Source organism: Drosophila hydei, unplaced genomic scaffold, assembly GCF_003285905.1.
Source record: "Drosophila hydei strain 15085-1641.00,03,60 unplaced genomic scaffold, DhydRS2 tig00000063-arrow-pilon, whole genome shotgun sequence".
NCBI classification, from domain to species: domain Eukaryota; kingdom Metazoa; phylum Arthropoda; class Insecta; order Diptera; family Drosophilidae; genus Drosophila; species Drosophila hydei.
Genome location: NW_022045657.1, coordinates 9851513 through 9873146, shown reverse-complemented (window position 1 = coordinate 9873146; position 21634 = coordinate 9851513). Strand labels below are relative to the sequence as shown.

Sequence of the window (21634 nt, the reverse complement as noted above, 5' to 3'; positions counted from 1 at the left end):
TGTGTGGGTTAATAAATGGGCCCCCGAACTCGCAAAATGCAATGGTCAATGGTCGGAGACGAGAAGCGTTGCTAAATTATGGTTATTTAAATAAACAGCACACGATTTGATTTGGCAGAGCAAAAGTGTTGCTGTGGCCGCGAAATCCGAGCGCCTCTCAAATTGGACAAGGGATCAAGCAACTGTGGACGAGCTGGAGACGTCTGGAAATTATGTTGTAGCTGCACTGATCGTGCCCTCACTCGCTTGCCTGCTCGCAGAGGCGATAGATTCGTCTTGGGGGTTGTGCCATCAGGCCATGATTGAGTAACGCCCATGACTGGCACTGGGCCATCTAATTATGAGTCCAGCTGGTGAACGTTGATTGCAGCAGCAGCAGCGGCAGAGACTCGAGTCCGAGCATCATTAGCTGATGAGCAGCGTAGCCTCCTGATGGCCTCTCTGATAAGCAAACACATAAAATGCAATGTGCGTTTGCCATACGGCATGACCTTTGCCCCGCCAACTTTTGGCCCCCAGATCGGGCGTTGCGGCGTTTTGTTTATTTTGAAGCTATAATTTAAGCGAGTAATTGCACGCTGGCGGCCAGAATTTGTAACTAAACTGCAAATTAGCAGCCAATTCTCCAGCCGATTAATAACCATAATTATTGGCTCAAACGCTGACGAGCGAACGTCGCAGCAAGAAAGACGACGAAGCTGCTGCCACTGCCGCTGCTGCTGCTGCCCTGGCGAGGATCAAGATGATGAGAAGGCTCGCCTGGCTCTGTGCAAATTGCGAGAAGTCTGTGACTGAGCTGCCCAATTGCCAATTCGTGATACAGATACACAGCACAGAACGAGTCGCGACGCGTATGAAGAACGGCCAGCAGGCTCGGTCCAACCCGGCCTGGCGCAGCAGCAATTTAAATTGTGAGCGCGTCTGGCTTAATTACATAAAACTTGGATATCCAATGCACCAGCTACGACTCTGGATATGGCCAACGGCGTACTCGTCCGAATCGGAACCCGCTTGATAGGCATGTGTCTAATGAAGGGGCCTAATTAATGTGCGTTGCATTTGTTTCCTTACAAGCAGTCGAAAAAGTGAAATTGCCGAACGTGTTGAAATGCAATGAGTCCAAAGGATTTGGCTTCCAGACAACGAAACCAGCTTAATTTAAACCCAAGACAAATCAATAAACGTCGATGCCCAATTAAATTGTCTCCCTTAATGCATGCTATAAATTACATCTTCATTTTGGCAGATCGACTATAAATATCGCATTACAAGACCAAGACAAACTATTATTAAGTATAACAATAGGGTGAGTTATCGAATTGCATTTTAATTACAGCAGTTTATTTCATTCTGAGAGTTACTAAAATTACTATCCGTACAAATAAAATTAATTGTAACATTTATCAGTTTTTCAGTAGCATTTCGCAACCGGGCTATTCTTGAAAATAAAACTTAAAATATTCATAGCAGTGGTCATAACGGCCAAACAGATATTTCGATAAGTTATCGGCTTTAACAGGAGCTTAACATTGCGTCAGCGACTCAATTTTGCTTAAGTACATTGGTTCCATTTCCCCAAAAAAACTCGAATGCTTACTATTTAAATTTTATTTTGTATTAAAAACATTTATGTATATAAATAAAATTCAATTAGATAACAGCTGCCAATACAATATGTTTGTGTTATGTTTGCCGTTTTTAAACAGCTACAATAAAAATGTTAAGCAATGCCAAAGCTTTTTTCGCTCTTTTGTTTAAGAAGTATTACACAGTACAACAGAAATGAAAAGTTTACAGAAATATGAACAAGGCACAAATGTTTTGTTTAGTTTTGACAATTAACATTGAATGTTAGACGTGGACAACTACAAACAAAGAACTGAACGGCAATAGGCACTTTGACTTTACACGTTTTGGTGTAGATTTGTGTGCTGGAAAAGCTGAGCTGGGCAATTAAATGCTGCAGCTTATTCCACTAGACACTCTTTTTCATGGTCATCTCGTGGGCGGTGCGCAGGCGTCGTCGCAGCTCGTTAGGGAACCGTTCGTAACATTTCTTGCACACTGGTTTCTCATCATACTCGTAAAATTTCGATTTTTGTGTCATTTTCGTATCGCACACGGAACAGGCAAAGTGATGAACGCACCATGCCTTGTTTAATGCGGTGAAAACTAAAATGTAAATGAACAAAATGTAATAACAATATTAAAAACAAAAAAAACGCAACTAACCATCTCCACCAATGACTTGATTGCAAACGAAGCACAAATTTCCAAAGAGCTGATGATAGTGCGTCTCGCAGTATGCCAGACCTCGCTTCTCGTAGTGCCGATGGCCCAGGAAGGGTTTCTCACACTTAGCACACACGAAATGCTCCACGTGCCAGTGCTTACCCAGCGCTGTGACCACACGCTCCTCAATTGGCCGACGACAGGCACCACAAATGGGAATGCCCATCTTATCGTGACAGCGAAGACAATACAGTTCATTCTAATGAGAATTAAGCAATTGGTAAATATATAATATTCAAATTTTCAGCAAAAAGTATACCCACCATATCGTTCGCGGCCAGGCCTGGCCTACTCTTGACCTCGCGCGCTGTGGCATCCAATTCTGTGCCGCACGCAGAGCAGTTGAAGTGATAGCCATGGTACACTTCGCCACGGAAACGCAATGGTTCCTCGTCAATCAGGCCGCTGTAACGAATTGGTTACTTTGAAGCTCAAGATATGAGACCACGCCCACTTACTGACACTTCTGGCACACATAGCGACCCGTTATCTCGGCCTTCACCTTGGCATTGCATTCGTGGCAAAGCGCACGATTTTGATTGCGAATGAAGCCACTATCGGCCAATTCTTTGGCGCAGAGCTGACAGCGGAAGCACTGCGGATGCCAACTAGCGGACATGGCTTTGATGACACGTCCAATTACGAACTCGCCGCACTTGTTGCAACAAGGTGCAAATAGCACATGGAAGTCCCGTTCACAATACTTGCGTCCCTCGAACTCATAAAAAATGCCATCCTGAAACGGACGGAAGCACTGAGCGCAACTGTTCTCGAAAATATCAAAAAAATGAATAACGTATAAATTTGGCATATTCGCGTCCACTATATCGGGTGTACACTGCGTGCACTTACACAAAACACTGCGTATGCCAAAGCTCGCCGTTGGAATTGACAATCTTTTCGGTGGGCTCGAAGCCGTCAGCGCATCTCGTGCAATGCATTGCACCGAGCGACATACTTATGGCCTGGACTCTGCAAGGGCACAAAGGTAAACAGTTTAAAATTAGTATTATCATGTAACAATATACACGTGATTAGCAAGCAGTTACACTTCAGCTTTGGAGTACATCATAATGAAGGCTTTAGCTCAGAACTGTGGGGCAGCGTATGGAAATGGCAACTGAAAAGCGGGGACGTTTGGGGATCATATACTTTGCTGGCTGGCTTATCAAGCAAGCGAACCAGCATTGTTGACGAGGGTGAATCATATTTCTGACGATTGTGAAAAAGCTTTGCATTCCTTGTGAATTGAATTGGGCAATGTAGTCATAAGCAACTTCGGCTTGTGCACTTCGAGTGTCGACAGTTGAAAAGCAATCGTCAAACAGTGCAGATGTGCGGAGGGGCAATAAATGCAGGAACTGAAGTCAAGATAGATTTGAAACATTTAAAATGCGCGCCACAGCAAGTGACGCTAAAACACATACACGCACACATATACGCCAATAGGTAAACAACACACTGATAGACAACTGCGTGGCGGCAGCGGCAGCTATAAATACATTTGAATGTTGCCATGACGTCATCGACGTAGTAAACATCTGGCGCTTTAACATCAAGAAAAATGCAACTTATGCGGGCAGAAAATGCCCAGCGCATGTGGAACAGATACCAAAAATGACTAATGATTTTAAAAATTGCATTCAAAATGCGTTTTGATTATGTGCTTTTTCTAATCAGTTTAATTTTTCAGCATCTTGGCCAAAATGAATGAAAGCGAGCGAATATTTGGGTCAGATTTAGCATTAGACGAACGACACATGGGCGTTATGATGATGATGATGTAATGTCGTTAATATTCCATTCGGAATGTTCTGCTTGTTTCGCTTACTGAACGGGCGGCATTTCTGGTAATTGGCTTTCACTTGTTGCACTTGTTGCAGCTCGCCCCAGTCAATTTCTACGTACACGTTCGACGTTTTTTGCTTCACTGAAAACGGCAAACAAAATATAAAAGTATTTCTTCGACAGATGAGTGTTGGTAATTCAGCCAGCTGGCTGAGTCCGGTTTCTTAACTACATTTAAACATGATTTTCTCTCAATTTAGCTAAAATGGCCAACACTCATATTTGTGTTTGTGGCTAACAACAACAACAGAAGTCTTGCCAAACTGGGCGTTCATCTGAAACTTTTATTATTTGTACAATTGATTCGTGCTCACTTTGAATGTTTATTTCTACTAATGTACTCTATTTACCTATGATAACACTTTGACACAAGTTGACACAGTAAAATTAACTTTTTTATTAAGATTCTCACTCAATTAGAAATAGTTCGTAGAGTTGTATCAAAGCGTTCGGTATATGTTCAATCGAACAATTCATTGAGCGAACCAAGTAAGTCATGTAGCTCTACTAGTTCGGTCCGCTTAACATTTTCTGTTATTCATGTAGCCTGTAAACTTAACATTTTGTTACTGATCTCTTTTACATAGCTCTGTACATGCTATAAACAATACACTATTTAAATGAAGAATTACTTATAAAATTAATCATAATAATTATAAATTTGTGCATTCCTACTGCTGTTTGGAATCAATGGGCCTAACGCAATAAAAACATTTTAACTAATTTTTATATTATGTTCGATTTTAACAGGAAGAGAAGAGAATTTAAAGTTAGTAAATAATTAATTTACACGAACACACATTTATGTATATCTACACTCAGATACGCCATTGGATATACAATAGTTTTTAGCTTTGTGTACATTTAATTGCGCCCTGCATAGCAGGTAAATAACACTTTTCAGTACATGTTTTTGTTTAAATGTATTTTAATGTATTACGCATGTTTTCATGTATGTATCGCATTTGTAACTATCCGAATTTAATCGAATTTAACGATAAGCGGATGCAAGCTAGCATTTGTGGATCCGCAGATGATTTTGTAGGGTACTCTTTTGCCTGAACTGTTTGGGGCAGTAGGAACAGGTGTACGGTTTCTCTCCAGTATGGATTTTCATATGATTATTGAGCGTGGCCACTTGCCGGAAACTTGCATCACAGATCTTGCATTTGTATGGTTTCTCGCCCGTGTGCGTTTTGATGTGGTTGACCAGGGTGCTCTGTTGAGAGAAGAAGCGCCGGCAAACGCTACAGCCAAATGGACGATCAGGATTGTCGCTTCTTAACATATTAATGGTGCCCACGCTTAAGCGAGGCGTCTGTTCGGTATGGCTGGGTTCTGTTTTTGGATTAATCGTCGCTGTCCCTGTTGTATTTGCTGATGCAGCAGACGCCGCAGCTGCTGCTGCATTGCTCGCTACCAAAGAGCTTACTGTTGTACTGCCTTCAAGGAAATGCAGCAGCGGATGGTGGTCCAACTGAAGGAAATTGGGAGTTGTGCTGTGCAGGTTGTTTTGCAGTAAGCCATTTGCCAGCTGTTGTGCACCGTGTCCAAGATGTGCAGGCATTGCCGCGTGGTCCACTCTAGCTGGCTGACTGGCGAGATTCGTGTGCGTCCTTATGTGGTTGATGAGCGTGCCCTGCTGCCTGAACTGCATATGACAGTAGGTGCACGAGTACGGCTTATCGCCGGTAAGTATTTTTTTGTAATTGGCCAGCTTTGTTAGCTGGCTTAAACTCGCCCGATAAATTTATATATATATATTTATTTAACACCCTAGTTTCTCAAGTCGAAGTTAGCCGAGCAGTAGCAGTAATCGAATGAGATATCGATTAGCCACTACATTCATTGACTGTGGACATTGTGGACATTGTCATTTTGCACCAAATACTTCGAAATATCGAAAAATCACTCAAAAATATTTTTTTTACTGCTTTAATAATATGAGGTGTTATTGTATATTATAGTGTATATATTAATTTTTACCAATATTAAAATTATAGCTGAATTCAAAGAGAATAAATATTTGTGTTACCCACCAACAAACCAGTATAATCGACATAGTGTTGCTTAGTATTGAGCAAAGTTGGCAGCCCAATATTAGAGATGAAATAACCGATAGCTAATATCGGACATTACCTTAGGCGCCTAATTTTAAACTTAAATTGAAACTAAGTTTAAACTAATCACTAAGATAATTTAAAAAGTGATCATTTACTTTACATTACTTTATTCTTATTCATAAAAATTAATAAAAAAATTATTCAGGCACTCAGATTTTTTTAATATGTTGAAATACTTTCAATTTGAATTGTTTATTGGAAATTTGTTAAGCCTTACAACATTTAACAATGCTCTATTCTGAATACTAATGAAATTAATGTCATATTTGTGAATTGCACTTCCGCTTGGCAAAGTGTGAGGTTTGCAATTTCTGCTTTTCAGTTTCCGCATTGAAATTTTTATTGCATTTTATACAAGCATACATGAATATGTACATTCAAATATATGTATGTGCATACATATATAAAACCTTGTGATTTTACGAAGCTTATCATTTTATAACAGTACCTTTATCCCACTATTATTAACAACCGGGCGTGATTCGATCAACGACTTTTGTTTGTCACTACATAATGAAAGCAAACAAAGCGCCGTCGAGGCCATCTGACAAAAAGACGAAATCGTAAACACCGAAAGGTGGCGCCTTACAATGTGGCCTGTTTTACGAGACAAATGGCACGTAGCAACAGTTGGGACGCCATAATTAAATTACAAATGATTCTTATGCTGATGTTTACTAGACTGTTCTGGGAATAGTACGTAATAAGGCTAGAGCTCAATATGGCTAAGCTTTAGCAATCGATCTGCTGTAACACAGCCCACAAATTGTCTCAAATTGTCGGCTGCAAGCGGATACAGTGGGTGTCTAAATATAACTTCAATTATGCTATTTATTATTGCAGCTGGCGCAAAAACCGGCAAACCAGACAAACAACAACAACTCGCCCCCTGTTTGTGACTTTGTACATATGCATTTACATACCGACGCATGTACGGTATATGTATGTATGTGTGTGTGTATATAAACTGCAACTCGTCAAACCAGTTGCCCTCAAACTGTTGTGCAGCCATTGACCAGCTGCTCGTAAACTGTTATGCAGCCATTAATCTTTTTTTAAGTTTTCACGTAAAAATTCCAAAAATGTGGATTTACGTATACACAAGTGAAACGAAATCGTAAGAATTTTGTACTTTTTGCTGCTTATCGGTTTCGTATTTCTTTTTATTTATATTGTACATTTGTATGAACTTTTATTGGTCATTTTTAGCTTTCTTATCATGGAATGCCGAAATACTGTACTTTAATTCTAATTTATTCCACGTCACGTGAATGTCATCAACTTTCTTATATTTTATGTATATGTTTCATGTTTAACTCGTTGAGATCTTTTAGATAAATGTAGCCTTAATTTCTTATCGCATTTATTTAATCTTCACAGCCATCAACGCTCATATACATGACTAACGTCCAAAGTCTGGTTGAATTAATACGAATTGAATTTGGTTTATGTGGGTGCAAAAGTGAGAGTTAGCTCCCCACAAGCAAATATGCATGCAGCCGTCGGACGCCGAAGCTAAAACTAATGGAAATAACGTTGACGTTGGCGGTGGCTGGGGCAACGTTCGACCTACGCGTGCAACCTTAGTGGGGGTAACGGGGTCTTCAAACTAGAGCGCAGTGGCCAAACCAATTATTATGCGCGCGCACACATACATCAACATGCAGGCATTTGCAATTTATGACGGTACAATGTTGAGTAAGGTTGGCGGCGAGCTACTTTACACAGGCAAAGTCGCCGTCGACGTCGACGACAAAGCCAAAGGCGAATATCAATTCGCTTGGCAACAGCGTATCAACGAAGGCGAATTTCATTTGTGCATTGGTGTGACGACGGCAAGCACTACTACCAATGACCTGTTGGGCGCGACAGTCACACTAAAAGTTTGACAACCTCCTCAACGGCAGCTGGGCAAACTTACCTGACCAACCCTGCACGCTTTGATAGTTATTTGTATGTGTGCACTCACATACATGCATATGTATGTATGTATGTATGTTTAAGGCACTCAGGAAAAAGAAATAGCAAATTAGTGAAACAACAGATAAGATGTAGCAAAACAAAAACGCAATACTAACACATACGCAATTCTGCTTATACAAATACATGGCAACATCTGTTCACACAAACACGTATTCATCTATGTGTTGTATTTTTAAAAATAAAACTATTTAACCTTAGCGATGTCGTTGCCATAGTGACGTTCATTCTACGTGGACACTAAAAAAACAAAAATTTTGCAATGCACTTTTAAAGCCAAGCTAAAATAGAACTAAAATTAAAAATCTGCTATCTGTGGTTCATCGAATAGCAAATACACTTACTAATATGTATTTAAGAGACCCATTAGCGATTTAACAAATTATCTTATATATTTAAGAACTCCATTAGCGATTCATCTGAAAATAATTTTTTCTATGCAAAGTCTGCAAACTCAGTTAACTTCAACTTTAATACATAGGGTGTATAGCTTTTATAAGAGTACTAAGTGCTAGGGCGAAGAGTAATTTACCAATTTACTTAATTTCCTGTGGTTGTTTTTGTCATTGTTGTTGTTGTTAGAGACGAGTGCAGCTGAAACCCAACCACAGCCACAATCACAACAACTGCACAACATCGACTCTGAGGTTTGTTATTTAATATTTAATTGCAACGATCAAGAAAGCAAACACCAACTAAAACAAGAGCCAACTAGTTGAGAGCTGTTCGCACTCTCTAATCATAATACTTCCAGGAAAAGCTGTTTAGGTTTATAGTTTATATATAGTTCAGGTTTATAGTTTATATGCTGAACCACGTGATGTAAAGTTATAAACAATTTGTATGTATTTATGATTAGGATAGATGCTCGATCTGTCCGAATGCCCGGTTTGAAGGTGAGTCGTAGGGCAGGTTCTAAACACCACTATTACAATTTATTTATTACATATTTATATATGTACATATGTACGGCTACAATCATGATCAGCTAGAGCTGATAATCAAGCGCTGGCAGGCATAAATAAATAAACAATTAGTATTCTGTTAAACAATTTCGTTTAATTTGACATATTTTCCTTTATGCATTTTGCTTAGTATATATATATAATATAGATACTATATGTTTCAATTTGATTAAGATGCAAAACTTAGCACATTTGTGGAACCAATAAATAACAAAGCGCGACAATACAAATATATAGTATAGTATAGAATAGAATATAATATTTTACAATTGTTATTGCAGCTGCTTATTTAATCTCTCTCCCTTGCTATTTACAAATTATGTTATTAAGCAAATATGTATGTACATTTTGTAAAACTATTCAAGTCTTTCGTTTGACACAAACATACAAATTTGGTTAAGCTAATAGTTAGGTATTACTTTAGATCTTTGTCTGCATAAAGTCTAGTTCAACACTTGATCTTGATATAAAAATTTTGATAAACAAAAGGCAACTGTTACATCTCTCAGTATCAAAACTGTAGCCATAAACAAATTGAATCGATGCATTTATCTGCATATATTATATATAAATATATGTATATATATTTCAAATTCTATGAAGGCACATAAACAAAGAGAGAAATAAACAACAAGCGACGAGTACGCCCCAATCTAATAACATGTACGTATGTGTGTATGTATGTATGTAAGTGTTTTCATGTTCGTATGTAAGTCGGTGCACTGAAAACGTGAAACGTGATGAGCTTCTCACTTGATAACTATACAAAACTGAAGCCCCTGCAACTAGCCTATATGTAAATATTTGTTTTTTTGTCTGTTATATGTATGCAATGGAGACATGAAGATAATAATAATATCATAAAAACCTAGTCAGTATAAACAATTTATAGATCGCACAAGGAACAATTTATCTTGAGCCTATCATTGAAACATAACTAGTATGAGCTATTATTTAAACGACCCTAGTTCAAGCTAACTCTCTCACTCGCTCTTTGATTGCGCTCGCTCCCCCGAGCTCTTCACGTTCAGTTGCTCATCTGAAGGCCGCCACTGCTGCGACTGCCCGTGGACGAGGAGCCGCTCAGTCCGAATTGCGAGACGAGCTTATCGTAATCATCTAGCGACGTCTCAAACTGTTCCAATTGGCGTGATAAGTCGTCCATGCTTCCAGCTGCTGCATTGCTGGATAATGCAGCTGCCGCAGCTGTTGCGGATGCTGCCGCTGTGGCACCACAGCTTGTTGCACTAGGCGCTTGCAGTTCGCTAAGCCCACGCAATGGTGGCGCATGATAGCATTCCCGATAGAACTTCGCCAGATCGTTGACATGCGATGTGGGCGAGGCGAAAGGAAAATGTAGCTCCTTAAGCAGACTGTCATCATCCAGTGGCTGCTGAAGCTGTGACGCTGACGATGCCTGTTCTTGCAACATGGGCGCCGAATTGTTTCGCAATGTGGCACTGCTGGCGGGTATTAGTAGACTCTTTATAGGCGATGCGGCACAAGGAGCTGTTGATTTCTCAAAGCTCTTAAATGCTGTCACGTTGTTGTTATTGTTGTGGTTGTGGTTGTCGTTGTTGCCACTGCCATTAATGTTGTATGTGTTGTTATTATTGTTAAGAACTGGCGATTCACATTTGCGATTCAGCGATTCGATGGAACCGCAGCCATTGCTCTCATGACGCGTACGCAACATCCACTCAAACGGCGGCGTTTCCGGCAGCACAAAATCAGTCTCCGTAAATTGCCGTAGCTTGCCCAAATCTGTAAATGCACCCGGACGCAACGGTTTCTCAATGTCTATGAAACGTTTATCAGAAGCCGTTCCAGGGCCCGCACCACCCACGCCCACTGCAAACTTAACCGATGACATCTGATGTACGGGTGAGCTGGCATCACTGGCAGGCCGAAAGTGATCCGACTTCAGCATGATGGTATTGTTGTGTTGCGCCTGATGAGCAGCCGATGCAGCTTGGTGGCCAGCTGTGGGTGATATGGTCAGCTTGGTGCGATAGGCAACCGACATGATTACCGAGCCCAGAATCGTGTTGAGCTGCCCAATCTTCACCTGTTTGTGACGCTCGCCTAGTGTGTGCACCTGCGGTCGATCCACATAGACGCGATAGTAGATGCCATATGATTCCGGGCATTGTCGACGCGACAACTTATAAGCAGGCGTCGTACGTGTGAGTGAGATAAGGGATTTAAGCATAATGCTCATGCGATTGTAAATAACGTGAAGCTGATGGGAGGAAGCTTTCAGTGTTTGACTATCATTGATGGTGTTTGTGTTGCAGCCTTCGCCCTTGCAGTCTTCTCCAGCGGCTGCTTTATTACTATCCACTGGCAACAAATCCAATGACCACACCTCAAGCATCATTTTATCGCCCTCGCTGGTCCTTAACGAAATCTCAACGCACAGCGGCAGGCGTTGCAAAATGCTTTCACCTGGCTTGAGTGCTAGAGCACGTTTCGTCTCGTCCAGCACATCCGGATGATCCTGTACAACAATGTTGAACCAATCGTTGCCACCCAGCGGACTACACTGTGTTTGTATCTTCTCACCAAGGCGAGATTGCACCACAACTTGTGCTGATTTGAACGCAAGGGATTTTATGTATTTTTCTAGTTCTTTTTCGGCTGCGTTTAAACGTTGCGCAGACATTTTTGAGTCTTTTATTATTTTTTATTTATTATTCAGTTTTGTGTACTTGCAACAGTGTACAAAGTTCGTTTCTGTTTTGCTTTTTACACTGCTTCCGCGTATTGTCTGTCTATGCCAATTCGCAGTATTCTGTGGATTTTTTTTTGTTTTCGTTTGTGCACTTTATGTTGTTACACTTCGATTATCGCTTAACACATGTTTAGACATTTTTAAAAACACTGCAATTTGTATTTGCCTGAACAGTTTGCTTTTGTTATTTATTTAAACATTCAATTTATTGAATTATTTAATATAGAAGTAAAACAGAGATCACTCCCACTTTTTTCATTACTGTCCGCCATTAAACTAAAGCGAATGCGACGTGCTGGTGCTGCCATACTCTATGCTGTGTGGGCCTTACTCAGGGTTGTCAAGCTCTCGTGTAATGAGTTTAAATACAATCAATATAGTGATTTGATAGAACTCGTAATCACTGTGATACAAATTGAAGGTTGATCACAATGGTAAATTTTAGTTTGTTTCTTATATTAAATACATATTAAAAAAAATTCGGATTCTAATTATATTTACTCAAGCAAATTGTTCGCTTACGTGCTATTTAAATATGCACAATACAAAAATTGACAGCACATGCTCATTTTTTCATTAATGGTAATCAACACATTTCAAAGATAATATTTTTGTTTACATCGTCACATATTTAACAAGTAACCAAAAGAGGTACTCTGAAACTGTGAGTTCTAAATATGTATTTCGGTGAACCGTGATTAGCGTACTAGCCTGAACTAGTTTATTAATATTTGACAGAAATATGGCAACCCTCAGCAATGAATGAGACACGTCACGTAGGCAAATTGGGCGGGTTGGGTGTCTATGTTTGAAATGCCAACTTGGGATTTTACTATAATTAAATATTTTCATACATATATTTTTATGTTGAACAACACAACTATTTTAAAATTTGTAATAACCTTGGACCGAGGAATAAAGGCTAAAATTCGTATCCGATTAACCTGACGCTTGTTTTTCCTGTACATTGAAATACTTGCGATCCGCTTCTGAAAGCACTTGCTTTGGTAAATATTTCAGAACCGAAGTAGGCACAGAGCTCAGCATCTGCAGGCGCTCCTCCTCAATACGCTCCTGCCGTTCGGCGTCTGATTTGGCTTTCAAATTGAAGAATTTAATATGTTCAGCTGCTGATTCGGCACGCTTGCGATTATTGTCCTCAATCATCGAGAGAAGTAATGCACCATGTTCCTTCCGTTGTCGACGTGTCTGCATTTCGGTTTCGCTAATCTCAGGCATGTCGGAGATAATTAGATTTTTATTAAGAGCTTGTTCCTTCTTCTTGCGTGCATTTTCCATATTGCGCTCAAAAGCTTCAGCACGATACCGTTCTAATTCTTGGCGGGCACGCTGGCGCTCGAGTTGCTCCTGCTGGAGCTGCTGCCGGTAGCGTTCATCGTCCTTCGCTTTGTACTCTGCCTGCAGCAGATCCAGCAACAGATTGTCCCGTTGTCGTTTTCTATTCTGCAATGAAATAGATCAAAAATATACTTTTAATATGAATGGCATTTGAACAGATCCCAGTAGACTTACTTCAACCTCAAGCACCTGATGACCAATTCGCAAACTTATCTCCTGTTGCTTACGTATCGCTTCTAGCCTGGCCCTATCCATTTCTTCCCGATGCTTAGCGTCCTCCAATTGTTTCTCAATTAGTTTTGAAATATCCTCGTTGCACTTTGCTTTTTGCAGCTGCTCATATTCTCTTTTCTGCTCTATAAGCTGAATGATGTCGTCTCGCTTCTTCAGCTTTAAGCGCTTCTGCTCCAGCTGGTGCTCTCTATCTTCTTCTTCGATTTGCTGCTGCATGGCCATACGCTCTTCCCGCTCAGCCAGAGTTTCCACATATTGCCTCTGCCGACATAGTCGCCGCTCTTCAACTTGGGATGCTAGTGTTTTACGTAGCTCCTCTTGTTGCTCTTTTCTACGCAACTCCTTTTCCAGCTCCATGGCCAAGTGCTGTTGCCTTTCTGCCTCTGCACGTTGCAATCCTTGTACTTTTACCTGTGCGGCCATTTGTCGACTTCTATTTATTTCCATAATATGATCATCGAGATCCTTGGTAATCGATGCCAGTCGCAGCTGCTCGGCCAGTTGCCGTAGTTCCTCGCAGTCGTTGCGCAGCTGTTGGCGCCGTTTGCGATCAACGAACTCCTGGCGTTTCAGTTGCTTTAGTTCATCGGTCATCAAGTGGTCGGTGTTGGCGTTCCGGTGGAGTAGTCGATTTTCCATTGTCTTTTCTTTACTTCTTTGATCAGACTCGATTAAGGCCTCGCAGACAAATTTGTCGTTCTTGTGTCGAAGCACTTCGTCAACGGCCCCGAATTTCGCGAACCTCCCTGTGATATAAACTGCTGGCTGTGCATCCCTTGGATCCACCCATATTCCAGTCATCGTTGCCATGGTAGCAAAACAACGTAAAAACAAATTAAATAAAAAATATAAACTACAAGAACATAAAACAAATTGTATAATATCTGTGTATAATAAAAAAGGGAAATATTGCCTAGATGCCTTTTTTCATATTTATTGTACAATCACATATTCTTACTTATATCGATATTTATATATCGATATGTATTAAAAGGACTTTTTAAAAGAATCAGGCAACCGCTGTAAAGTAGTAAGACCTATCGTAAGATACAACGATCTTATATAGCATTATTCAACTGATGTTAGCAATGGAATCTAGAAAAAGCCACAATTTTTGTCAGTATATAAAGATCTTTAATATATCAATTTACGTATGTATACTCTGAATCAACATGAATGTACGATTTACAACTGTCTTATTTAGAATAGGCCATAGGGAAATACTTTTTATCGTGCTCTACAATATCTTCCAGTACATTATCAATCTCAGTAGTGGGATAGCGTTCCACCCACGATTGAATATAACCCTCGTGAGTCGCATCATAGGTCTTCAATTCTACCTTGTCTCCATTTACAACCGTATTGGCCTGCACCAAAATAATTCGCGGTTTCTTGTGCGCTAGGCATATATCACGCCACTTTGCCCAAGGATAAGGTCCACTTTCGTTTACCTCCGAGTAGTGTTCGTACATTTTCGAAGCTGCTTCGATATCAGCTGTGGACTTGTACACCTGCAGCTTGGTTAAAAATTCACCAAGCGCTTTTTTGCCAACCGTTTGGATTTTACTACGGTCCAATGTTAGTAACAGATTTTTACCATCCTCAGTCTCTTTAATGGTAACAAATCCTTCACCTGCTTCAAGCAACACTTTCATGATGACGAAACGCGCACGCGAATGCGCTTGTAGCCACAGCTTAGATTTGGGATTATACATTTCCAAGGCAACGCCCATACCGTTCCAAATCAGGCTTAGCCAGTTTATGTAAATGATGTCGTCCTGCTCCGCAGCATCTTTGAAACCAAATATTTCCAATATATCCCGCTGCAAAGATAAATAGAGACCAACTGCTTCTGCGCGGCATTCCTCGTAGGATGAACCAATGGCTCCGAACTTCGTATCGTATGTTTCGCCAGGCTTATACCAACTGGTAATGGGCTCATCAGTTATGAGGCTTTTCACCGTCTTCACATCGAAGTTGTAGGTACCATTTTCATCAATACGGAACAGTTTGCCACTACCATGTCCCAACAGCTCATGTAATCCTACTTGAACCTCAAATGCTTTTACTTTGTACTCTTTCATAAGCGTCTGGTCCTCATCTGATAAAAAAGGTATGGCATCTTTGCGATTTATGTTAGCCAACACATTGCCCAGCGAAACGTTCTTAAAGCCCTCATCCTGACGAATTTCGTCATCTGAAAGATAGAATACAAATAATATTTCAGTTTCCTTTAAACATATTTCTACTTACAGTTTGGTATATTGATACCAGCAGGAACACCACTTCCAGCAAACGTTAGCACATCGAGAGACGTGAAATCAGGTTTCAAATACGAATCCTTCTCATAGGGCTCAGTCCAGGGTAAATATTCTAGAAGTTTCTCGGCACGATTGACTAGTTCGGCGAATTTAGCTGAACTTTCTTTGTTGACCATGGCCACAAAGCCCTCGAATTCGGCGCGCCCGCCAGCTGGATCGCGATATGTTTCGATGAAACCAATGTACGTCTCAATAACGGGTCCCTTATCCTTGATCCACCATCTGGAACCGTTCTTATGCTCGGCTAAAGAGCCCTCTTCGAAGGATTTAATATAATGCTCTATCATTTTCTCCTCATTTGTATTGGCAGCATATTTTTTGGCTTGAAGCAAATTTTCATTTACTCGTTGCAGCAACGGTTGATAATCACCACGGGTAACCCGGAATTGGTTACCCTTGTATTCCTCCATCGCCAAGGTAATGCCGTCCTTGCTGGAATTCTCAACTGAACCGAGCTTAACGTCGTAAAATGTCTTTCCATTTTCTGTCACCTTGAATGTTCGACACATATATGGCTCAATACGCTTCGTCGTCAGCCAGTCATTGACTATTTCCGAATCTTCTTTAGTGCAGTTGTCCGACCAATATGTGGTTACACCACTTGGTGCAAAACCGAGCACTTCATTACGGGCATTCAGTTCATAAATAAGATTTTTCACCTTCGCAAAAATCTTGGTCACACGCGGTTCATCTTTATATGCAGCCGACGACTGCACAATTAACTCAAATTTGTCCTCCGTCAAATTGGGCACGATTTTGCTATCGCCCATGCCTTTGTAATTGCCTGCATTTGCGAACACGCCACAAGCGTAAACAAGGAATGCCTAGAATTGTAATACACGAGTTATTCTTAAATACAGACTTTCCGGAGAATGATAAAACCGTAAACAACTTCTACTGGTGAGAAGGTAAGAAAGTATTAAGCAGTTACGAATTTTACTGGCATATGATAACAATCTTATCCAACTCAACTTTTATATATTTCACGTAGCAGCTGCTTTGAATTTGATATATTTTTAAACTCACGGTAAAATCATCTTCTGTGACGCCCGCCTCCAATGCTTTGGTTTTCAGCTCCGCGGGCTTTTCGGCAACAAAAATACGATGTAGCAGCGAGAAGATAAGTGGCGCCTCCGGGCTGGACTGGATTAAAGCGACAAGGCCACCATCCCATGATGCCTTGCTAAAATAGTGAGCGTACAGCTTTTCCTTATTGGTTAAATTTTCAAATGCATTTTTACAGTCCAAATCAGCAATGGGCTGAGTATTTGGCAACACGAAATGAGAAGTTTTGCTGGCCATATCGCCGAATTCTAATGTATTAACACGTGTGCTGCAACAAACATAGAAATCAGATATGCATTTAGATAAGGGCTGATCGAATAACCATAGAATACCTGTAATTAACAGCTGCGAACGCAACTGGCGTTCTTGCTTCCCCGGAATATAAAACGCGCTTTGACTGATCTCGGAAATGTTGCTTTAGTGTGTAACTGCTGATTGTTCGAAAATTTAATTTGCAAAACTTTCCTAGTTGACGGAACCTATGAATTTTATGAACTAGCAACATGACGGAGAATTTTGACTGTTTTACGATTTAATAAATTATTTACAAATTACTACCAAACAATCAATCGGGTTTCTGCTCCAGAACTGTAAAATGTAAAACGCTTTATAATTTCGAAATTATATCAAATATTGAAAACATATAATTATGATTTTAGAAGTATAAACGCGGTGAGGCTGCAGTGTACACCGCATATATTTATTACATACATATATGTGAGTATATACATACATATATATGTACTTGTAAATTAGTACGCATGCTGCCGTCTTAATGATATTGAACCCTTTGTTTGTAGGGCGTAACACGCAAAGCAAAACAGAAAATAGCCGCCCAAAATAATAATCGTGATGTGTAATATTCTTTTTTACGTACCTTAAAAGTTAAAAAACTAAGTAAAGAACCGAAAATGCCGACAAAGTGCAAGTTGTCACTAGCGATGAGCGATAGTTGCATTTCAACGATATTTATGTAAGCCTCGCCAATTGGTGAATGTTATTTGGAACAACAGAATCATTAACATAAGCTGTTATATATTTAAAAACGATCCACAAAAATTAAATAAAACCTATATTTAAAAAACCATAGATAAACATATTCTTAATGGCAAATAATAATAATGAAATATTCTGTTGAATACAACTATAAAGAACTGTCAGTATACAGATTATAACGGATTTGTTTAAGTAATTGATTCTAATTGGAGAAGCAGTATTTTACCGTTTGCGGTCATACTATCTGACATTTTAAAAATATGTAGATCAAAATTAAAAGAAAATAGAAAATTCAAAATTTTTTATTATATGCGCAGGTGTAGGCGTGGTGAGTAGATTAGAATTGCCATATTTCCAAAAACTTACACGTAGCTACAAGTTGATAGCCATTCCACCTCCCTGCACAGCTGTTGAAGTCATATGTTCCTTATCACCTTCAGGTTGACCCCAGTAGAGAAAGAAAAGTTTTCCTCGTTAAGACAATGGAGCTGACTGGCTGGGTAAAAAATTACGAATGGGGCAAAACTGGCATTAGCTCTGCCGTTGCCCAGCTGGCAATGGCAAACGATCCGGATTTTATCCTGAATGACAACGAATCATATGCAGAAATGTGGATGGGCACACATTTTTGTGGTGTTTCGATTGTTAAGGAGACAGGAGAAACTCTTGACCGTGCAATCAAGCTCCAACTGCCGTACCTGTTCAAGGTATTGAGCGTCAAAAAAGCACTCAGTATACAAGTGCATCCAAATAAATGCGAAGCCGAGCGTCTGCACAAGGAGCGACCGACAATTTATAAGGATGATAACCACAAGCCGGAAATGTGTATTGCCCTAACACCCTTTTTAGCATTGGTTGGATTCCAACCGATCGATGACATCATCGATAACATTGACGAGTTCCAGCCTCTATCCAAGCTCATCGGCAAGGAGCTAGTTCATCAACTGCACCAAAAGCGAGATTCAGAATGCTTAAAGAATTGCTATGAGATCTTAATGAAATCCGATGAAACCAAGATTGCCGCGTGTCTCAAAGAGATAGCCACAAACTACAAGAAAGGCAAGTCGGAAAAGTTAGCTAATGCATTTCAATTAAAATTTTTTCTTTTTATATAGAGCTCGAGAGCAATGAATTGTTGAGTGTATTTACCAAGATCAATGAGGACTTCCCTGGTGACGTTGGTGTTCTATCCCTATTCTTTCTAAATCTAGTCCGAATGCAGCCTGGTCAGGCCATATTCTTGGGCGCCAATGAGATTCATGCTTATTTGGATGGCGAATGTGTGGAGTGCATGGCCTGTTCTGATAATGTCATTCGTGCGGGACTCACGCCCAAATACAAAGATGTCGAACAGCTGATTGCATCCGTGATATATGATGGCAAGCCTGCGCGATGCAAGCTATTTATTCCGTATCGCATCGATGATTTCGTACAGGTGTTTGCGCCACCTGTTAACGACTTTGCCGTAATGCACGTGGCTATAAGGCACACCGTAGATAAATACAAACTAGAGATTAAAGCATATGGATCTATCATGTTGACGTTAACAGGTGTGCGGATTGTTAAGCTAAACACCAAAGATGGTCCCAAAGAAATTACCGTATCGCGCGGAAGCATTGTCTACATTCCAGTCGAGGCAGCGCCCGAAATAGAATTTTTGCACGGAGAAGACTGTGGAGATGACTTTTCCGCTTACATTGCAACATATAATTATTTTCGACTTGCGTAAAGATTGTAAATTGGTAGTGATTGGTAATTTGAAATAAATCAAACACACGTTTAATTTTTAAATTGTTGCAATTTATAACAGCTACAATGAAACTTAAGTGGCAATAATAATTTCTTAAAGCGGGATTAAAACTAATCAATATACATAATTGTTCAATACAGATACAATAAACATTTCCATGAAAATTATTTTGTGTTGAGACAAACAAATAGATTATTGCAAAACAAGCAGTTGCAGCGACTTAATCTAATAACTGGGTTCACAATTTGGTCGACCTATATAATATATATAAATATTTGTGTATATATTGTAAATAGATAGGGGTACATCAATATACATATTGTATAGTATTAACAAAGTGGCGTACACAAAGAATGCACATAAATTGGCTACGAATATGACACTACTCTTAAATATTTAATATGTCCCAACCAAGCGTTCGTTCCGCTGACTCCTTATAAATGCCTCATCACCTCGGGCCGCACAAATTGTAAATATTTCATCATAAAGTTGTCTTGTTTGATTCATGAAGGTCGGAAAATGCCTCAAAAAGTTTGTACAAAAAAAAAATATAAATACTTTTATACGAAAATCTCATTATAAAATTTGTGTTTCACTTTTGGTGGCGCGTAAACGCGTGCTTATTAGTTAGACAATAGGTATACAAGTAGATATATGTATATATTATTGTATAGATGGGTTAGTCGCGTTAGTTGATATTTTCCATTTTTGCTTTAGCGAGTATATACGTATAATATAAAGTTAGATATTGCAGTAGCAAAAAATATATCAACTAATATAGTCGCTACTGCTTATATATTTGTGCCCACAACATTTGTTCCTTGTTGTTGTTGCTGTTTCTGTGTTGGTTGTGAAAGTTTCTGTGAGATAGTAAGTTGTACCACGTATGTGAAGAGAGGGGACGAGCTGCTTTTGGCTAAGTTTATCATTATCGTTTCGAGTGCTTATAATTTTGTCATTTAACTCTTGAGCAGACTGTTTGCGCGCTTATTAACACCATCCATGCGTATGTTGTTGGCATCACCTTTGGCATTGATGCGGTCGACTTGCTTATTTTGGTTCTCAAGCTCCGATCCCATATCCAAGGCCATGTTGCGCAAGTTACCTAGCATTGAGTTTACTTGCCCCAAATTCTCATCCATTTCATCTTCGCGTGCATCGTTGGTTATGCGAGCTATATACCCGGATTGAGGTGGTGCTCCCATGCCACCGCGTTCCCGCTCATCAATAACACGTTGCGGCTGGCTTGCCACAACCTTTCCGTCGTCATTGGCTTTCCAGGCACTATCGCTGTCGTCCTTGATGTTGACTTTCTTCCAAGGCAGCACACAAATGCCGCAGCATTTCTCCATGCCGCTGAGATTCTTTTCGGCCTCTCGCATATCAGCATTGATGCGGTCCATCCCTTCTTCGATACGATCTAACTGCTCGCCCTGATCATCTAAAGCGACCAGAGTGCGTATACCCGCCTCTTTAGATTCATCCATTAAGCTAAGCATACGACGAGTGCTTTCCAACGATTCGTCGGCCACTTGGCCAGACTTAATCTGCAACTCCTGCAACTCCGTGCGTGGTTCATTTTCTCCGACTGCAGCCATTACGTGATTATTAAGATGTGATGTTTACGTCAAACTGATGACTTAGCAAGTGGTTGCGATTTTTTTTTGTAGGTGGGAAAAATTTGGAAAGTGAGTCACAATCACTGCTGACGCCACCTCAATGTGGTTATAGGAATTATCGTTATTTTAAGCTCGTTTCACTACAATAGGAACAGGAACTTAAATTTCATTAATATTGATCGAAAGTTTATTTTGTTTGTACAATATTTTGGCAAGTCTTTTTATGCAAATACAAGAACCAATTGTGTATATACAAGATTTATCGAAACTTTATATGTAAACTTCGACCGATAGCCGATAAGCCAGGGCTGTTAAATATCAAATCATAGCAAGCGTCGATAGTTTAAA

The 21634-nt window shown here is 40.0% G+C and overlaps 7 protein-coding genes and 1 long non-coding RNA gene across 12 annotated transcripts; 2 read left to right on the top strand and 6 right to left on the bottom strand.

Annotated features, from left to right (window-relative positions):
- Positions 1-1731: 1731 nt before the first annotated feature.
- Positions 1732-4865, bottom strand: LOC111602773 (LIM and senescent cell antigen-like-containing domain protein 1). 3 transcript variants are annotated; one of them, XM_023320036.2, is made up of 7 exons: positions 4491-4865; positions 4124-4222; positions 3145-3264; positions 2751-3056; positions 2556-2697; positions 2233-2491; positions 1732-2172 (listed from the first exon to the last, which is right to left on the bottom strand). In XM_023320036.2, the coding sequence occupies exons 2-7, from the start codon at positions 4135-4137 to the stop codon at positions 1976-1978; spliced, it is 1038 nt and encodes a 345-aa protein (XP_023175804.1). In that variant the 5' UTR covers positions 4138-4222; positions 4491-4865; the 3' UTR covers positions 1732-1975. The 3 variants fall into 3 exon arrangements, with proteins under 3 accessions (XP_023175804.1, XP_023175803.1, XP_023175807.1); XM_023320035.2 differs by lacking the exons at positions 4124-4222; positions 4491-4865 and adding an exon at positions 3342-3454; XM_023320039.2 differs by lacking the exon at positions 4124-4222 and having other exon boundaries at positions 1733-2172.
- On the top strand, positions 3214-4116 carry LOC111602774. Of its 2 annotated transcripts, none has more exons than XR_002751636.2 (3): positions 3214-3280; positions 3349-3741; positions 3986-4116. It is a non-coding gene; the product is annotated as an uncharacterized LOC111602774 (long non-coding RNA). The 2 variants fall into 2 exon arrangements; XR_002751637.2 differs by having other exon boundaries at positions 3230-3280; positions 3338-3741.
- A 106-nt stretch (positions 4866-4971) lies between the features above and the next one.
- On the bottom strand, positions 4972-5973 carry LOC111602697 (adult enhancer factor 1-like). The gene has a single exon (XM_023319929.2). It carries the CDS (start codon positions 5795-5797, stop codon positions 5153-5155), a length of 645 nt encoding a protein of 214 aa, XP_023175697.2. The 5' UTR covers positions 5798-5973; the 3' UTR covers positions 4972-5152.
- Positions 5974-9795: 3822 nt separating this feature from the next.
- LOC111602719 (autophagy-related protein 13 homolog) lies at positions 9796-12317 on the bottom strand. Its single transcript, XM_023319965.2, has one exon. The coding sequence runs from the start codon at positions 11871-11873 to the stop codon at positions 10236-10238; it is 1638 nt and encodes a 545-aa protein (XP_023175733.1). The 5' UTR covers positions 11874-12317; the 3' UTR covers positions 9796-10235.
- A 401-nt stretch (positions 12318-12718) lies between these two features.
- On the bottom strand, positions 12719-14487 carry LOC111602722 (meiosis-specific nuclear structural protein 1). The gene is made up of 2 exons (XM_023319967.2): positions 13476-14487; positions 12719-13406 (listed from the first exon to the last, which is right to left on the bottom strand). The coding sequence occupies exons 1-2, from the start codon at positions 14343-14345 to the stop codon at positions 12882-12884; spliced, it is 1395 nt and encodes a 464-aa protein (XP_023175735.2). The 5' UTR covers positions 14346-14487; the 3' UTR covers positions 12719-12881.
- A 165-nt stretch (positions 14488-14652) lies between these two features.
- Positions 14653-17968, bottom strand: LOC111602717 (dipeptidyl peptidase 3). 2 transcript variants are annotated; one of them, XM_023319963.2, is made up of 4 exons: positions 17799-17968; positions 16883-17189; positions 15789-16680; positions 14653-15732 (listed from the first exon to the last, which is right to left on the bottom strand). In XM_023319963.2, the coding sequence occupies exons 2-4, from the start codon at positions 17156-17158 to the stop codon at positions 14732-14734; spliced, it is 2169 nt and encodes a 722-aa protein (XP_023175731.2). In that variant the 5' UTR covers positions 17159-17189; positions 17799-17968; the 3' UTR covers positions 14653-14731. The 2 variants fall into 2 exon arrangements, with proteins under 2 accessions (XP_023175731.2, XP_030078721.1); XM_030222861.1 differs by lacking the exon at positions 17799-17968 and adding an exon at positions 17254-17575.
- A 151-nt stretch (positions 17969-18119) lies between these two features.
- LOC111602721 (mannose-6-phosphate isomerase) lies at positions 18120-19723 on the top strand. Its single transcript, XM_023319966.2, has 3 exons — positions 18120-18245; positions 18358-18976; positions 19033-19723. Exons 2-3 carry the CDS (start codon positions 18400-18402, stop codon positions 19644-19646), a joined length of 1191 nt encoding a protein of 396 aa, XP_023175734.1. The 5' UTR covers positions 18120-18245; positions 18358-18399; the 3' UTR covers positions 19647-19723.
- Positions 19696-21569, bottom strand: LOC111602724 (synaptosomal-associated protein 25). The gene has a single exon (XM_023319970.2). The coding sequence runs from the start codon at positions 21263-21265 to the stop codon at positions 20627-20629; it is 639 nt and encodes a 212-aa protein (XP_023175738.1). The 5' UTR covers positions 21266-21569; the 3' UTR covers positions 19696-20626.
- Positions 21570-21634: the final 65 nt, after the last annotated feature.

Excerpts from the sequence above, each read along its gene's own strand:
- LOC111602773 (XM_023320035.2), bottom strand. The coding sequence starts at position 3,364 with ATGATGTACTCCAAAGCTGAAGT. Across the intron at positions 3,057-3,144 it reads TGGCATACGCAGTGTTTTGT|TTGCGCTCAGTGCTTCCGTC; the intron begins GTAAGTGCACGC and ends TTTCGAGAACAG. Across the intron at positions 2,173-2,232 it reads TCAAGTCATTGGTGGAGATG|TTTTCACCGCATTAAACAAG; the intron begins GTTAGTTGCGTT and ends TTTACATTTTAG.
- LOC111602697 (XM_023319929.2), bottom strand. The coding sequence starts at position 5,797 with ATGCAGTTCAGGCAGCAGGGCACGCTCATCAACCACATAAGGACGCAC.
- LOC111602719 (XM_023319965.2), bottom strand. The coding sequence starts at position 11,873 with ATGTCTGCGCAACGTTTAAACGCAGCCGAAAAAGAACTAGAAAAATAC.
- LOC111602722 (XM_023319967.2), bottom strand. The coding sequence starts at position 14,345 with ATGGCAACGATGACTGGAATATGGGTGGATCCAAGGGATGCACAGCCA. Across the intron at positions 13,407-13,475 it reads ATCAGGTGCTTGAGGTTGAA|AATAGAAAACGACAACGGGA; the intron begins GTAAGTCTACTG and ends ATTTCATTGCAG.
- LOC111602717 (XM_030222861.1), bottom strand. The coding sequence starts at position 17,426 with ATGTTGCTAGTTCATAAAATTCATAGGTTCCGTCAACTAGGAAAGTTT. Across the intron at positions 17,190-17,253 it reads TTCGCAGCTGTTAATTACAG|CACACGTGTTAATACATTAG; the intron begins GTATTCTATGGT and ends TGTTTGTTGCAG. Across the intron at positions 16,681-16,882 it reads TCACAGAAGATGATTTTACC|GCATTCCTTGTTTACGCTTG; the intron begins GTGAGTTTAAAA and ends TTACAATTCTAG.
- LOC111602721 (XM_023319966.2), top strand. The coding sequence starts at position 18,400 with ATGGAGCTGACTGGCTGGGTAAAAAATTACGAATGGGGCAAAACTGGC. Across the intron at positions 18,977-19,032 it reads AGCCACAAACTACAAGAAAG|AGCTCGAGAGCAATGAATTG; the intron begins GCAAGTCGGAAA and ends CTTTTTATATAG.
- LOC111602724 (XM_023319970.2), bottom strand. The coding sequence starts at position 21,265 with ATGGCTGCAGTCGGAGAAAATGAACCACGCACGGAGTTGCAGGAGTTG.